Source organism: Octopus bimaculoides, chromosome 3 (assembly GCF_001194135.2).
Source record: "Octopus bimaculoides isolate UCB-OBI-ISO-001 chromosome 3, ASM119413v2, whole genome shotgun sequence".
Classification (NCBI taxonomy): Eukaryota; Metazoa; Mollusca; class Cephalopoda; order Octopoda; family Octopodidae; genus Octopus; species Octopus bimaculoides.
This window is the reverse complement of record NC_068983.1, coordinates 32,349,938-32,368,176: the sequence shown is the minus strand read 5'-3', so window position 1 is coordinate 32,368,176 and position 18,239 is coordinate 32,349,938. Positions and strand designations below refer to the sequence as shown.

General features: G+C 36.2%; 1 protein-coding gene across 1 annotated transcript in view; it reads right to left on the bottom strand.

Moving 5' to 3' along the window:
• The window catches only part of LOC106874910 (inositol-tetrakisphosphate 1-kinase), a 123,742-nt gene that overhangs the window by 71,812 nt on the left and 33,691 nt on the right, over positions 1-18,239 (bottom strand). The window contains exon 2 of the mRNA XM_052966130.1: positions 12,111-12,135. Within this exon, the coding sequence (XP_052822090.1) occupies positions 12,111-12,135 (25 nt within the window). The remainder of the gene's footprint in view (positions 1-12,110; positions 12,136-18,239) is intronic.

The following is an 18,239-nucleotide window of genomic DNA, read 5'->3' as shown; positions in this document are numbered from 1 at the left end:
TATATATATATATATATATATATATATATATATATATATTCACACACACATACATACACACATATCATCCTCATTAATTTTATATCCATATTCAATGATGCCATGGATTGGATGGTTTGACATGATCCAATGAGCCCATGGACAGTACCATGCTCCAGTATCTACTCTGGCATGGTATCCATGGTTTGTTTCCTAATGCCAACCACTTTACAGCATGTACTGAATACATTTTTTTATGCCATCAGAACTAGAACTCTGAAAGGGCAACCTTTTGTTAGGAGATGAAGAGTAAAGAGGGGTAAAGTATGAGTGAAACGGGCCTGAGCAGAACAGGTTCTTTACTGTATGGTCATGAGTTCAATTCCTGGCAGCATGTTGTGTCCTTGATCAAGACACTTTATTTCACGTTGCTTCAGCCCACTCAGCTGACAAAAATAAGTAGTGCCTGTATTTCAGAGGGCCAGCCTTATCACATTCTGTATCACGCTGAATCTCTCTACATTAAGGGTACGCATGTCTGTGGAGTACTCAGCCACTTGGACATTAATTTCATGAGCTGACTGTTCCAGTGATCAGATCAACTGGAACTCTTGTCATTATAACCAACAGAGTGCCAGTTATAAATAGGTTTAAGTTATATCCCTCTTTGTAAATAGACATAGGAACTTCTTTAGATACCTCACATCCAGCTGACTGGGTCCAGCCAATTTCATTTTTTTCCATCCACAGAAAAATATAAAGACATCTGTTCATGTTTGTTTAAGTGTATTCAATTAAACACCACTGCAATGGCTCAGAAACCTGCACTACTTATAAAGGTAAGCCTTAATTCAGGGATCAAGGAACAGAGATGAATTACCTTAAAATGGTTAAAAATTAAAAATTCTGAGTGTAATTAATGCATGAAGCAGTAGGTACTTTCTTCAGAGCTTCAGTCATGTCTATTTAACCTGTATGTCTATATTTCTGTTGAAATACACTGCCTTTGTTTCAATTAATTTTGAAAATAATGAAGAATTTAAGAAAATAACTATATTCTTATTAAGCAGGTGTTTGGAACATAACTTAAAATGAAATTTTGCTCAAAGTTATTAATCTAAGATTACTTTAATACAGAAAGTTTGTATCATAGAATGACGGGCAGGCTCAGGCAGATTAATGTCAAAAGGGTTAATTGATTACCAAAAAGGTTTCTCATTGTTTGACATGGAGTGCTTGTAACATAAATGTGTTGTTATTCTAAATTTTTAGAATATTACCAGTTTATGTCTTTTTGCTTGAAAGCACAGTTTTTTTTTTTTCTTGATATTTACATTAAGTCTACTGACACATTATATATGTTTTTTATGTCAAATGAGGTGTGAACATTTACTATTGAAAACTGAGTCATTTATAAATTATTTATAAAACTATAAATAATATAGTACAAGTATATTCAGAATATAAGAACAGCTGTTTGTCTATTTTATTTCCAATCATTCATTATCAACCGTATCTGGAAAATTTAGAGCACATATTTTCTATTACTTTGTTGCGAAAAAATGTTAGAATTTTCTAAAGTAAGGTGTACATCACACCTGAAAAATTGACATGGTTATGTAAAGTAATCCACAAGAGTGAGTAATAATGCTGGCAATTATATCTCAGTTCTTTCTAAGTAAAATCACAAAACTAAAAATCTTGAAAAATATTCTCATCACTTGCTTACTTATTTCAATGCACTAATTTACTGTACAACTTTCTTTATTCTTCTTTGTCTTTTTTACCTGTTTCAACTGTGACTATGCCAGAGCACTGCTTTGAGAGGTCTTTAGTTGATTAAATTGTCCCCAGAACTTATTTTTTCAAGTCTGATTCATATGCTATTGGTCTCTTTTGCTAGACTGTTAAGTCACAGGGACAAAGCAAACCAACAGGGTTGTCAAGTGTCACCTACACAGACATTAAATTGTAAAATAAGTAACACCTAATTCATATTTATGTGAATTATAACTAAATTAGATAATAAATTTTTCTGTGGCCGATGACAGTACCGCATGATTGGCACCCATGCTGGTGGCTCGTAAAAAGCACCATTCGATCATGGTCGATGCCAGTGCTGCCTGACTGGTCCCATGCTGGTGGCACATAAAAAGCACCATTCAAGTGTGATTGTTGCCAGTGCTGCTTGACTGGCTCCCATGCCGGTGGTACGTAAAAAGCATGATTCGGGCATGGTCATTCCGGTGCCGCCAGATTGGCTCCCATGCAGTGGTACATAAAAAGCACCAGTCAAGCATGGCCAATGCCAGTACCACCTGACTGGCCCTCATGTCGGTGGCACGTAAAAAGCACCCACTACACTCTCAGAATGGTTGGCATTAGGAAAGGTATCCAACTATAGAAACATTCCTAGCCCTCAGTCAAACCGTCCAACCCATGCCAGCATGGAAAGTGGACGTTAAACAATGACAATGATGACATACATGTAACTAAAGATTTCAAATAAAAATTTTATTTATTAATATTTTCAAATTTTATCAAGTGACTCTCAGCTTTGAAAAGTGGATTCATCAACCAGTAAACAGAAATAACAGGTAGAGTTCCTCAATTACAGTTTCACAGAAATAGGAGGGAAAGGACAAATGGAGCCAAAATGTGTCATCTATTTGAAAACTCTGACTTCAATGGAATTAGCAAAAGAAACTTTTTGTCTCACTTCTGAATATTTTCAGAATTTAGAAATAATTTTCAAAAGGCAAAGATTAGAAAGAAACAAGTAAGGTACATTTGATCAACATTCACCATCAAAGACTAGCTAAGTTCATTGCCACCCCCACCTGCCAAAAAGTTATATACCATCCAAGAAAAACTAGTCAAAACTAAAGATGTGAAACTGATAGAAACAACATTTGGCCAGAAAGAAGCCAAATAACAGGATTCAGTGTCACAAAATTGTGAAAGAACAAGTTCCAGATATGTGAAGGAATAAATTTCCATCTCAGCTGAAAAATGTGAGAGGACAAACGATTTCTCCACTCAAAGAGTACAAAGATTTTGCTACACAATCAATATCTTCAACATGGTTGATATACATTTCAAAACTCTGAGTATTGACTTGAAGTATTAGTCTATTGATGGACATGTTAGGTCATATCATACTTTTGTGGCTTTAGCAAAAAAGCAGAACCCTAAAATTGAGGTTACTCATTCTAAGACTACTGGTTGTGAAACAGCTGGAACTTCAAGTGAAGACATATGATCAAGTTGGAGAATGCTGTCAAAACAGCATGCACTAAACATGTGGATGCCTCAAGATTTATGTGAAGACAGGACAGTTGAATATTCCAGCCTTCTTTTGCACAGGGAAATGAGATGGTTTTCATATGGAGACATTCTCAATATAGTTTGGATAGCATACAACTGAACTTAAAACCTTTCTGGTAGGGCAAAAAGCTCTCCCTTGCACATAAGTTGACTAACTTCTCTGCATTTATCTTATATTTAGGTGATAACTTTGAGTATGTCATTGCATTGAAACAAGAAACTGCAGTTTAAGAACATTAATGCCATTTTAGCAAAAGAAAATATTTCAGCATTTGGATATTTTCTTGGGACAAAAAGTGGATCAAAATAAATTAGCTGCCATTCCAAAACTAGCAGTTTTTAGAAGCCTGTGAAGATATCAGTCTTAGTGACATCAAGGAGTTTGTTACAAGACATTTTATCAAACTCAAGCAAAAGTTCTCTAATCACTTTCCAGAGTTTTATCCATGTAAACTCAGCTGGGGTGTGAACTTCTTCAACTGTAAAATTTTAGATGTACCTGAAAAGCTTGAAGAATTGACAGAGGTACTACATGAATTTCATTTCAACAGTAACACTCCATTTCAGAACAAGACAAGTCTCTCGTCTTTTTGGATATCAAAAGCAGCAAAGCTTTCAAAACTGCACTTAAGGAAATGAAAAATATACAGCTGCCTTTTGAAACAATCTATTCTTGTGAAAAGAGAACTTTTTACATATATGAACTTGAAAATGAAATACAGAGCCTTTTATGATAAATGAAGTTTCTGTGTTCAAACCAAAGTAGGGAATATGTAGGCATACATTAAAATAGAACTTCTGAAGACAATATGAAATATACTGATTGAAATATAGTATAAAATATAGAACTACAAAAGATGAAGTGAGTAGCAGGAAAAAGTCATACTAAGCTAACAATAACTCATCTTGAAATTATAGAAATGATAATCCAATATTTTAGATTGATCAAATCTGAAATGACGTCAGTATGCATCTTAGGTTACTGTGAAGGTTGTTTCTGGCTAAAAGTGCCATTTTTAGTGTTAATTTATTAGTAAGTGGTTACACATGTATGATGTCAGTCTGACCTGGAAGCTTTCAGAAATGACCAAATGTTAAAAAAAAAACATTCTAATAGAATGGGACAGAAGTAAAACTTTCTTCAAACATAATTCCTTAAGTGATTGGTTGAAACAAGGAACATCTTTCACTTGCAAGTAATGTCTTCATATTTTGAAAAAGAGAAAAAATAATATTCTATACACAATTCCTGAGGACAAATAGCAGTTAAAACCAGTACTGGAAGGTATTAATAGAATTCATTGCCAGAAATTGGTACAAGCAAATCCAAGGACAGTTTTATGTTAATGTGGAATATTTATCATTATTAATAATAATGATGATGATTTCAAATTTTGGCACAAGACCAGCAATACAAGTGGAGGGGCTAAGTTGGTTACATCAACCCCAGTGCTCAACTGGTACTTACTTGGAGATAAACTGCGGAAAGGCACGTCTCACAAACATGCCTTTCACCTTCCAGCCCCTGTTGGGGCATAAACCGCCACCAGTCTAAAGGCACCACCTTCACTGCCATTCACATCCAGGACCACCACCCTAACATCCAGGTCCAGGAAGGTAACCCATACTTGGAGATCTAAAGATTTCCGGAGTAGCACTGCTACACTGCCACTTGCTCCCAATAGACCACAAGATAAGAATACCTCGTAGTCCTTGAAAATGGATGTTAGAGCAGGTTTTCCGGAGATCCTTGTTTCACTAAGTACAGCCACATCCAAATCAAGAGACCTGAGATCGTTGAGCAAGTGACCTTGCTTCAAAGCTGATCCCAGGCAACACACATTTACATACCCCATTCTCAGCACAACCATGCTAGTTGGACAAAGAAAATGAGGTTACTTATCTTGATTTTTGAGAAGCCTGTAAGTTCCAGGCCTCTCTACTGGCAAAAAGTTTTCAAAAAGTCCTTCCAACAGCCTTTTAGTAACAGATTTTTTTTTTAAATCCCCATGCTAACTGGGAATTTTTCTATTATAGTTTTATAAACATTCAACAATATTTTAATTAATAGTCTGTCCTTGGGAGTTTTGAGGATGAAATCCTCAAATTCCTTTCCTTTTGTCTCTATTTTGTTTTAATGTCGCCTTCCTGGCACTTGTGCCAGTGGCACATGAAAAGACATTCGAGCGAGTTTGTTGCCAGTACTGCTGGACTGGCTTCTGTGCAGGTGGCACGTAAAAACACCATTTCAAGCGTGGCCGTTGCCAGTACCTCCTGACCGGCCTTCGTGCTGATGGCACGTAAAAGCACCCACTACACTCTCGGAGTGGTTGGCGTTAGGAAGGGCATCCAGCTGTAGAAACTCTGACAAATCAGATTGGAGCCTGGTGTAGCCATCTGGTTCACTAGTCCTCAGTCAAATCGTCCAACCCATGCTAGCAGTGTGACACCTTGGGCAAGTGTCTTCTACTATAGCTTTGGGCTGACCAAAGCTTTGTGAGTGGATTTGGTAGATGGAAACTGAAAGAAGCTCGTCGTGTGTGTTTGTTTACGTCCCCGTAACTTAGCAGTTCGACAAAAGAGACCGATAGCATAAGCACTAGGCTTACAAAGAATAAGTCCCGGGGTCGAATTGCTTGACTAAAGGCGGTGCTCCAGCATGGCCACAGTCAAATGACTGAAACAAGTAAAAGAGAGTAAAAAAAGAGAATGAAATAAGCATGAACAAAGTTTGATTTTGTTGTTGTTGGTTTCCCCCCACCCCATTTAGTGAAAGGCTAGAATATTATCTTATATCTATGCTTTGACTGTATATACAAGATGGTGTTAACAACTCAAAATCCTTAGACTTATTTCACACTTTTAATAATCAAAGTCTCAAGCATCTGAAATACATTCCAACAATTTCACCTATATATTACCAGTTACAGATTCAATTTTGCTTTATTGATTGTGTAGTCAATTGTCTTAGCTGTATTGCTTGTTGATGCATGCTGAGGACTGCCAAGCTCTTATCTACGCTGTTATAAACTTTGTCTGAAACTCAAGTCATGTTGTAATGAGCAAGTGATGACATGTCTGCAGAGTAATAGGTCGATTGTGAAAAGATTGCCAGACTCTTAACCAAAACAATGTAGACTGACTTTAGATTATGTAGTGAGGGATAAACAACAGTGGGTGATCATTGGTCATTGTCCAACTTCCATGTTCAACTTAAGGTGTCTAAGCTTACAACAAAAATGCCAATTAAAGTACAAGCTTCACAGTTATTATCTGGACTATCCAACTAGACTACAACTATGTTAAAATAAAATGCATCCTAAAGCCTTAAGGAGAGGGTAATTTTAAGAGTGTTAGGTGGATGAGATATAAATCTTCCTTGGATGATGCAAAGACATTGTTTTAATTAGTTAAGTTACTCAAACATATTTACTCTCCCCAAGTCATAAAGAAATGAAATAATATTTAGCTTAACAACATACAAATTACAGTTTCAACATCATTAGTTATCCCTTTCAACAAAATAATATTGACTTCTAACTGGCAGAAGATAGGACATTTTGAGATAGAGAATAGTTAATAAAATCATCTTCAGTATTTGACTGGTATATATTTTATCAACCCAGAGAGGATGAAATGCAAACTCAGAATGTGAACTCAGAATGTACAGTGTTGTAACTAAATAACATAAAACGTTTTAGGAAGGGTATCCAGCCACAGAAACCAAACCAAAAATGAAATACAAGTAAAATGTGGTTCTTCCAACTGATCCAAGTAAGTAGTACCCCCAAATACACCCTGACTCCAACCATAATTCATCCAAACCATTCAGCATGGAAAGCAAGCATAAAGTATAGAAATAATACATTTCTAAATCTCTGAGAGATTTATGCAGTAGTGATACAAGGAAGTAGTTGTATGCTGTCAACTTAATGTCACAGTCCCCCGAAGGGAATAATACTACTGTTGGTTAGACCTAGGAAGCTGCACCGCTTCCTGTCGGCCTTGACACATTTCCTGTGTCCTTATGTTTACAAGGGGGAGACAAGCACCTCCACCCAGCTAAGCCTGCATCCAGAGACATGTTTCTGAGTCTTTGCTCGTCATCAGTCTGGAGTAGCATGAACTGTTAGTCAAAGATGCCTGTCAAGCACTTGTAAACCTATAATAATTCTAGTGAAATACATTCACTGATTTCAAATTTAGAAATAATACATTTCTAAATCTCTGAGAGATTTATGCAGTAGTGATACGATGAAGTAGTTGCATGCTGTCATCTTAATGTGACAGTCCCCCGAAGGGAATAAGGCCGACAGGAAGCAGTGCAGCTTCCTGGGTCTAACCAACAGTAGTATTATTCCCTTCGGGGGACTGTCACATTAAGTTGACAGCATACAACTACAAGCATAAAATGGTAATGACAATAATTCACGGTTTCAGCTGGTAGTCTCTACTGGTCTCAAGTACATGGCTTGAACAGCGAGTTTAAGTAGAATATTTTACATATAGTATCTAGAAGTTTCACATAAAAAGCTTACAAGGCACTTGTTTACAGAATTAGTTATGAGTTGGGATTTACAATTGATGGTAAGCTGATCTGAGAAAGAAAATTTAAACAGGTATCTATTCAGTTTAGGAAGTATTTAGTGACAGAAAACAGCATGTAAGGAAGGTACAAACTAGAAGACACATTTGCAAAAGCAGCACAACATAGATACATAGATATAACAAAGACATTCCTAGATCATTTCTTTGATACTAAATGCAAAGATTGTTTTGATCAAGATAAAAACTATTATTAGTGAATGGTACAATAGAGTGCCAAACAAAATGTCCTGTGGTATTTAGTTCCAAGTTTAAATCCCACCAGGTTTAACCCCCTTTCAGCCATCTGCTGTTAATAAAATAAACACCAGACAAGTATTGGGGTTGATTTAATTAAATGTGCTCTAGCCCTTAATTTGTAGACTTGAGCCAATGTTAGAAATCATTATTGTGATTAGCAATGTCATATCTCTGAAGACTAGATTTTTAAATCTAATTCTGTTGCATTACTAGCAACATAGAGTACTTTCATTTTTAACAGAACATGGACTAAGTCCAAGCAACTCACTAAAGAGAGGAAACATGTTGTCTGTGTCAATATTTTTAACCTTCTAAATTGAAAAACTTCAGAACTTTAAAATTGTGTGTGATGCAGAAACATGAAATTCTTATTGACACAGTTCACTGAGCTGTAAGTGGGCACCAGAAGTTAAAATCCACTTCTTGTTGTAATCAATCCTGTAATCTTTTCTTTTAATTCCATAACCTCGAAGGGATGGATTCAATTCCATCCACTTCAAAAATTAACTAAATTAGTCTGGTATTCAATTCAAAGTGAAATCTGTCTCTCATCTTAATGCCAAAGAAATCACTAAACTGTGGTGTTCCATGAAAAGAAGAAGAAATAATAATAATAATAATAATAATAATAATGATAATGGCTTCAAATTTTGCCACAAAGGCAGCAATTTTGAGGGAAGGGATGAGTCAATTACATCGACCCCAGTGTTCAACTGGTACTTATTTTATCGACCCCAAAGGGATAAAAGACAAAGCCAACTTCAGTGGAATTTGAACTCAGAACATAAAGACGGACAAAATGCCACAAAGCATTTTGCTCAGCATGCTAATGATTCTATCAGCTCACCACCTTAATAATAATAATTATAGTAATAATAATGGTTTCAAATTTTGGCACAAGGACAGCAACTTTAGAGGAAGGGACTAGTCAATTACATCAACCCCAGTACTCAACTGGTACTTAATTTATCAACCCCAAAAGGATAAAAGATAAAGTTGAACTCAGAACATGAAGATGGACAAAATGCCACTAAGCATTTTGCCCAGCATGTTAAAGATTCCGCCAGCTCACCACCTTAATAATAACAATAATAATAATCATTTAACATCCGTTGTCCATACTGGCATGGGTTGTACGGATTGACCAAGCTGGCATGCTGGAGGGTTGCACCAGACTTCAGTCTGATTTGGCATGGCTTTCTATAGCCGGATGCCCTTCCTTATGCCAACCACTCCAAGAGTGTAATGGATGTTTTTATGTGCCACCGGCACAGGTGCCAATTTGCATGACACTGGTACCTGCCACGAATGTGATGTTGCTCAGCTTGAAGGGTCTCCTTCTCAAGTACAACGTAATATCAAAGGTTTCAGTCATTGCCTCCATGAGGCCCAACACTTGAAAGGAACTTGGCCACTTTGCCTCCATAAGGTCCAATGCTCAGAAGGTGTTCTTTACATGCCAACAGTGTGGGTGCACTTGGCTTTACGGGTCCTCTCAAGTACAGCATATCACCAAAGGTCTCAGTCACTAGTCATTGCCTCTGTGAGGTTCAAAGTTCGAAAATCATACTTCACCACCTCGTTCCATGTCTTCCTGGGTCTACCTCTACAACAGGTTCCCTCCACAGTTAGAGATCAGCACTTCTTTACATAGATGTCCATATGCATCACATGACCATACTAGCATAGTCATCTCTCTTGCACACCACATCTGATGCCTCTTACGCCTAACTTTTCTCTCAAGATGCTTACACTCTGTTGAACATGCACACCTACATTGCATATCCAGTGAAGCATACTAGCTTCATTTTGAGCCTATGCGTGTCCTTGGCTGTTATAGCCCATGTTTCACTGCCATGTAGCATAGCTGTTCACACACAGGCATCAAACAATCTGCCTTTCACTCTGAGAGAAAGAGGCCCTTTACTGCCAGCAGGGGTAGGAGCTCTCTGAACTTTGCCCAGCATAATCTTATTCTCACAGATATGCTCTCGGAGCATCCACCTCCACTACTAGCTTGGTCACCTAGATAACGGAAGCTATCTACTTCTAGCTCCACCCCCACCCTTCAGTTGATGGAGTCTAATTTTTGCCCATTTTCAGCGTGCATCTTCCACATACAAAGACTAGTTTCTCTGTTAACCTTCCTCTGATATTGCTGCGCTTTTTATGTCCTAAGTTTACACTGGGTGCATCTTATGGAGTTTCAACCTATACCTTTTCTACAGATTGAGCAGGGCCATCTACCTGAAAGGATTTGCGATTTGTCTGTCTTCCTACTTACTAAGACTGGTTTTTGTTAGGTTACTTCTAAGGCTCTTTGATTCTAGACCTTGCTTCCAAACCTGGAACTTCTCTAGTTCAGGTAGTGATTCAGCTATAAGAGCAAGGTCATCAGCATAAAAGAGCTCCCAGAGGCAGCCTGTCTTAAATTCCTGTTATTGCCTGGAGGGCAATGATGAACAAGAGGAGGTTGAGCACGAATCCTTGGTGAACCCCTACTTGTACCCTAAATTCTTCACTGTACTCATTGCCAATCCTCACCTTACTGGTAGCATCCCTGTACATAGCTTGTACAGCACTCACCAACCACTCGTCTATCACTAGTTTCTGCATTGACCACCAGATAAGGGACTGGAGGACCCTGTCAAAAGCTTTCTCCAAATCAACAAAGACCAAGTACAGAGGCTTATCTTCAGCTATGAATTTATCCTGCAGCTGTCTCACTGGCACAAAACTAAATTGCATCTCATCTAAACTAACTCTCTCCCTAGTTAGTTGAGCTATGGCTCTCTCTGTAACTGTCATCACCTGATCCAGCAATTTGATACCTCTGCAATTATTTCTGTCTAGGTAACACCTTTACCTTTGTAACAGTTGACTATGGTGCTGCTACCACCTAATTTACAATATGAGTGACTAGACCATAACCCACACCGCCAGATATTTTAAACATCTCAGCAGAGATTCCTGATGGGCTGGGGGGCTTTTCCTGTCTTCATATCCCTAGTAGCTTTACCTACCATGGAACTGTTGATTTGAGTAACCAATCCCTCAATTGGGTCAACATTGAGCAGATTCCTCCTCCCACTCATTCTCTAAGTTCATCAGTTTTCATAATAGCATTTCCAAGCCTCTTTCTTTGCAGAATCATTACATGCAAGTGCACCATCATCCATATGGACACATTTCTCTCTTATGACATCACAATTTTCACACACAGTCTTGCAATCCAAAACACTAGGGATGCTAACAAACATGCAGATTAAAAGTAAATGATAATAATAATAATCCTTTCTACTAAAAGTATAAGGCCTGAAATTTTAGGGGAGGGGATTAGTCGATTACATCGACCCCAGTGTTTCAGTGGTACTTAATTTATCAACTCCAAAAGGATGAAAGGCGAAGCTGACCTCAGTGGAATTTGAACTCAGAACATAAAGACTCAAATAATAGAGTTGAAGCCATTGGTGTAACCATCATGTTCTAGTGATCTGGTGAGCTTGCTTTCTTTATCTGCACTGATCTGTAAATGTACAATTGCAGTGTATGATATGTAGCATGCATATTAGTGCAGACATCTATGATAATTTATCATACACTGAAACTTTTATCATATAATAGAGGCTGGGAAATGGCCATGATCCTAAGGATGACAAATGGTTAAATAAATATATTCACTTCTCATACTTCCTGACTTTTTATGGCTTATATATGCATCATTAAATTATTTCACCAATTGGATCTCCTGGATTTCAGCTGCATAGAATTCTGCACTATACTCCTCTGTATTGGATTACTATGTAGTCTGCTAGCTGGGTCTGCTAGAAGAGCTTTCTGTGATAGTCACATGATTCAATGAATCCATATATTACACTATAAATCTATATTTGTATATGTATTAAAAAGTAAACCTTACCTTAATTACATCTATGTATGTATTAAAATGTTAACCTTACCTTAATTAACTCAATGTCCTTCTCTCTGAAACAAATGAAAATAAAAATATTTCAGTAATATATTTTTCAAGAAAGTAATATAATTAAAACATTGTATTACATCACAATATGGGATTTTTTATTTTCTTAGATTTATTTACTGTTTCACGTTGGTATGAATGGGATACACTTTTACTTAAAAAGTTATGTTATCTTTTAAAAGTTGGATTTGCTTCTTACCAATAACCACACAACTGTGACATAGAAATTAACCCCGTCTGTTTGTCAGCAAAGTGAAGTAAACAAAATTATAAGTTATGAACATCAAGATGTGGATAATGAAAAATTCTCTATCTAGTAATAAACTATAACTAGAAATTTAAAGAAATCTAAAGTGAAAACATATTAAACAGTATAAGCAAGTTAAAATGAGAGGATGAACTGGTTGCAGAAAGGCACTTTTCTGTTTAAGAGGCACAAATTTATTCCACAATGCAGTACAGCTTTTATATGTATAATTATCCACCACATATACATGTACCAGACTGATTGTAGTGAAGAAAAAGCTGACCACCAGAGGTAATCATATATAACCACTTGAATGCAAAGAAACTAGTAGTGATCTACTTTTGAAAAGTCAATACATTAAAATCAAAATATGAAGTATGTTCATTTGTGATGAGGGAAGAAAATATTTAAAGTTTATTGAAAGGTCATGTGAGGGAAGGTTCCTTTTTATAAAAACATTCTCAAAGCATTAACTTAAAGTTGGGCTGTGTCCTCCTTTAACTTATACAGTAACTGCTATAGGTGTTGTTCCAAAATTCCTAATATCTGAAACATGCTGCATACACTTTCTCCCTCTGTTCATAACACCTTTCACCTGTTAGTACCAATCCTTTATCTAAATATGTTTTTCTCGTATGTGTACTTTTCTGATAACTCAAAACCACGCCTCTAAAGCCAGTAACCTGGAAACAATTCAAACTAAACACTAGTTGCACTGATTTTACCCAATTATCAAAAATCCTTAAGAAAGCTATAGGTGCTACTCTTCTTCCTCAGGATTACAAATACAAAATATAATAATATTAGTCAGAGTGAAAATAACTATATAAAAAAAGAAAATTAATTGCACTGACAAAAATCAGTTGTTCCAAAGCAACAGTTGCCAAAACAATTTATAGATAACATCTTGGGGAAATACATGTTTCTGCTTGTACAGAAATATACCGACTAAATAACTTACAAAACTATTTGTCTGTTGTTTTTAATCACATGAAAAAAGAAACTTACCCCAATCAAAAAAATAAAAGTGAGATAAAACAAAGAAAAAATATTGGGGAAGATTTTATCAGAAAGCAACAGAATTGAGTACATAGAGCAACAGAAATGAGTATTAAAGAAATGTGTTAGATTTGACAAGAGCTGCAAGGCTAAGAAAGTCATTTCACAAGCATAAGCTTTGGCTTTGATCCTACTGAGCAATGATGACTTAGTCAAGTCTACCTTACACTCAGTTCGACTAATGCCCAGTGAAATTTATTGGATGTAAGCTAAAAAGTGTGTTTATCTATATATATAGGGGAATTTGTTTTAGGGTTTGAAACTTTATAATATAGCTACACGTTTTGAGATTCAGGTGCATTTTCAAACCCCAAAACAAATTCTATATTTTTTCTTGCATAGGAATACACTTCTTTACTATCTATCTATCTAGCTATCTTCAAAACGCCGGTGTTAAAACGGGGGTAGCTGATGAAGTAGAATGTTCTCTATGTGGCTTGTGTGTTTTCTCGTCTGTTTTGTTTGCAATGTCCTGTACCCAGATATGCACCTATACATACAGGTGGATGTCGGTATGCACATACCTGTACATATATATGCATATACTCATTTACTATTTGTTTTTATATATATATATAAATATATATATATATATATATATATTATAATAATAATAATAATAATAATAATATTAGGGATAAAAATCCAAATTTACATGTAAAAACTCAATTAAATTCAATTTATTAAAAATTGAAATTAAATTAAGTTTCACAGTATAAAATATATATAAATATATAGTTTTAGAGAAAAGAACCAAGATTCATGAACTCATCAATGAAAATCCACTGTCACATATAGAAAAATTAATAAGTACAATAAATAAGTATAATACAAAGTAAATATCATAAGATAATGATAATAAAACGACTACACGTGTTTCATAACCAATTTTAACATTCCACCAATAACTAAAATATTGAGGATGCCTACACAGTCACAGAACTTACAAGACATTGCAACCAAATCTTCCTTAAATACTACTCTATGGTTTTATAAATGATTACATACACAGGCTAAACTAATATTGGTAGTGATGGTAAGGGTTATGAGAAAGATGAGTATGATAACACAGTGGTGTAATGATGGCTGTTGTTGTTTAGCCCCAAGTCATCCCTGATCAAATAGACCAATGATGAAATATATTCCAGCTATGACCATTCCATTCTCTCTTTTGGAGAACATGAGGGAACAATGACTGCATTGTTCCCCATGTCATTAATTAAGATAGCAGGAAAGCGATTTGAGGGGAAAATGGACTGCTATTTCTAGCAGATCAAGGAGCCAAGTAGGGGATGCTTTGTTGATTCATAATGACAATTGGTGACATTAAGGGTTATACAATCATTATGCAATGATGATTGTAATTTAGTGATTCTGACAATGATAATAGTGATGATAATGATGCTGATGATGACAACAATGATGATGATGATGATGATGCTAGTTGTTGATGGCAGTAGCCATCGTAAAAATATGGTCATGACAATGATACTGATGATATCAAAGATGAAGTTGATGAAGATGATAGTGAATGTGAGGATAGCAATAGTATCTTCTGGCAGTGGTGGTGATAATGAAGACGTTACAGTTGATAAATGAATATATGGCAGTAGCAACAGTGATATCAGTTAGAATATTATAATGGTGTTCTTGTTGTTTTGATCAACCAATAAACAGACCTATGATTAAAGACATTCCAGCGATGACCAGTCCATCTGTATTTCTTGTAATTTATCTAAAATTAAGTTATTCCATGTGTCCTTTTTTTAAGACTCAGGAAGATTTAGCCGTCATTTCTTGTAGGTCAAATGACCATGTAGAGTTCTCTCACTGACACAAGTCATAATGATTATGAATGATGATGATGATGATGACAATAGCAGTAGTAAGCAATAAATAAATAATAGCAACAGTAGCAAAAATACCAAGACATTAATACGTGCAGGATGTGACTTTGCTATATCCACAGTGCTAGATCTATGAATTATCCATACAAATTCAAATAAACTACTTCAATGGCCTCAGGTGTTACACAATAGCAGTGATTCCCAAACTTTTTCAGGCTGCCACCTCCTTGACACCCAGGTCACATTCCTAGCACCCCCACCCCAACTAACTATCACAAACATAGACCTCTTTCTGAAGCAAATTCAAAGCAACTGTGTTACACAAATAAAGCTTCACCTAATGAACCTATAATTTTGTTGTTTTTACAAGAATCACTGCACCATTATCACCCCACTTTTACACAAATCGCTACCCCATTATTGCCCCACTTTTCTTCAACGCCCTCTTGGAACTTTCCACTGCCCCCAGGGGGGGGGCAATACCACCCACTTTGGGAACCACTGCTCAATAGAGACTGAAGAGTATCAATTGATCGCTAATGGTGGCCAACAGTGAAGGCACATGGCTTACTGGTTGGAGTATTCAGCTCACAATTGTAAGGTCATGAGTTCAGTTCCCAGTGGTACATTGTCCTTGAGCAAGACATTTTATTTCACAATGCTTCAGTCCAGTCAGCTGGCAAAAATGAGTAGTACTTGTAATTCAAAGGGCCAACCTTGTCACATTCATTCTGTGCCACACTGACTCTCTATAAGAACTACATTAAGGGTACATGTGTCAATAGAGTGCTCAGCCACTTGTACATTAATTTGATGAGCAGGCTGTTCTGTTGATCAGACCAACTGGAACATTTGTCATTATAACTACCAGAGTACCAGTTATTGGTGGCCAACATGGGTGCCTTAATGTGGTCACTCAAGTTTCTAGAAATAGCAACTAAATCTCCCTCAAATCATATCCTGCAATTTTGGAAACAGAAAAATATACTGAATGAAATGGTTTCAGCCAAAATGCCTTTAAAGGTAAAAGTTTGCAAGTGTGTGTGCACGATTGTGTGCATGTGTGTACACATACACACAGACATGAGTGTGCTTTTTCCAGTAGAACTGAAGTATTCTTCTCAATATAACTGATTGTATAGATATATATAATACAAATGGAGAAATTGCTGAGTAAAGAAAATATTGTGTATTGGTAATGGAAGGGACCTTTGGCAGAAGACAGTGATTAAGATGAGATCTCAGCATACTGATTCATCTAACTTATTCTAGCATGGAAAAACAGGCTTTTAAATCCACTATAATGGACAAAGATAATAATGATGAAGAGGACAAAACTCAGTTAAGCAGGTGTGTTATTTATGTTTTCTACCTCACTTTCTTGCATACAATCATTAATCTCTTTTTAAACCACAATGACTCATATGGCTTAATTGTTTCTTATCTTAAATTTCTATACAACTGGGTAGAAGATAAGACACCTTCTCCCATCTATACCTATTTGTTTGCATTTATCAGCTGCAAAATAAAACAGATTAGTGTCAATCATAACCCCATTCAAGAACAACAGCTGGTCATGGCAATATGAGTGTCAAACCACCAATGGAAGTACTTAAAAATTTCATATTTCATCAACAGTGTGGAGCTGTGGTTACAACTTTGACTGAGAAACTTAATCTCCAAAAAGTTTTATCCATCTACCATTAAAATAGAAATAGAGGCATGAACCCTCAGTTTGACTTTACTTTCAAAGCACAGCATGTGATTCTCCAACATCCCAAAGAGCTTTAAAGTCTTAACTGCTTTTAACTATTAGCATAACGGATGTTCTATATGACACGTTCTACCAGCATCCGAAGTTTCAGAGTGTTTAATTAAAGAAAATTAATTAATCAAGTTGTCCACCAAAAGGACAAAATCCAGCATAACTTATTAAGGGGAATGTAATATTTTAATTGTGGTGGCACATACAATAAAGTGAAGATATCTGTACAGTAATAAACATAATCGCCATATAAATAAAATAAATAACAAGTAACATGATGTCAATGCTTATTTATCTATTATTACTTTATGGTGCAATTTTTTAACAATAGTCCTGTTTGTTACAGGATCAATGACAGGTTAACTGCACTTAGAGCAGTAAGAGAAGAACAAACATCACACAAGGAATTTTTATTTGAAAGCACTATTTTATTGGCTTTCTTTCTGAAAGATATACACAAAAACTTAAACACACAATCGCATACACATGTGTGTATGTGAGTGTATGCAAGAGAGTTTAATTAAGACACTATTATATTCTTTTGTTATCTGTGCAATTTTAACTCCAGTGATTGTGTTTACCAATTGTAAAATGTTGAGGATACTGCTACACAATAAGCAGCCAACAATATAGGTATATACATGTGTGTGTGTGTACATGTATGAATATATATATATATATATATATATATATATATATATATTGGTCAATGGCAGTGCTGCGTAACTAGCACCCATACTGGTGGCATGTAAAAAGCACCTTTTGAGCGCTGGGCCTCACAGAGGCAATGATAAAGGATCAAGACCTTTAGCAATATGCCGTGCTTGAGAAGAAGACCCAGCAAGTGAAATTGTTGTTATGGCAGATGCTGGTGTCACACAACTGGCACCCACGCTGGTGGCCTGTAAAAACACCCATTACACTCTCAGAATGGTTGGTGTTAGGAAGGGTATCCAGCCATAGAAACCATGCCAAATCAGACTGGAGTCTAGTGCAGCCTCTCAGCTTACCAGCCCTTGTCAAACCATCCAACCCATGCCAGCATGGACAACGGACGCTAAATGATGATATATATATATATATATATATATATATGGTCTAGAGCAGAGGTTCCCACCATTTTTGCACTCACAACCCCCTTACCCAAAAGCTTGAAACCCATATGACCCCCTACTATCAGCAGCTTGATTT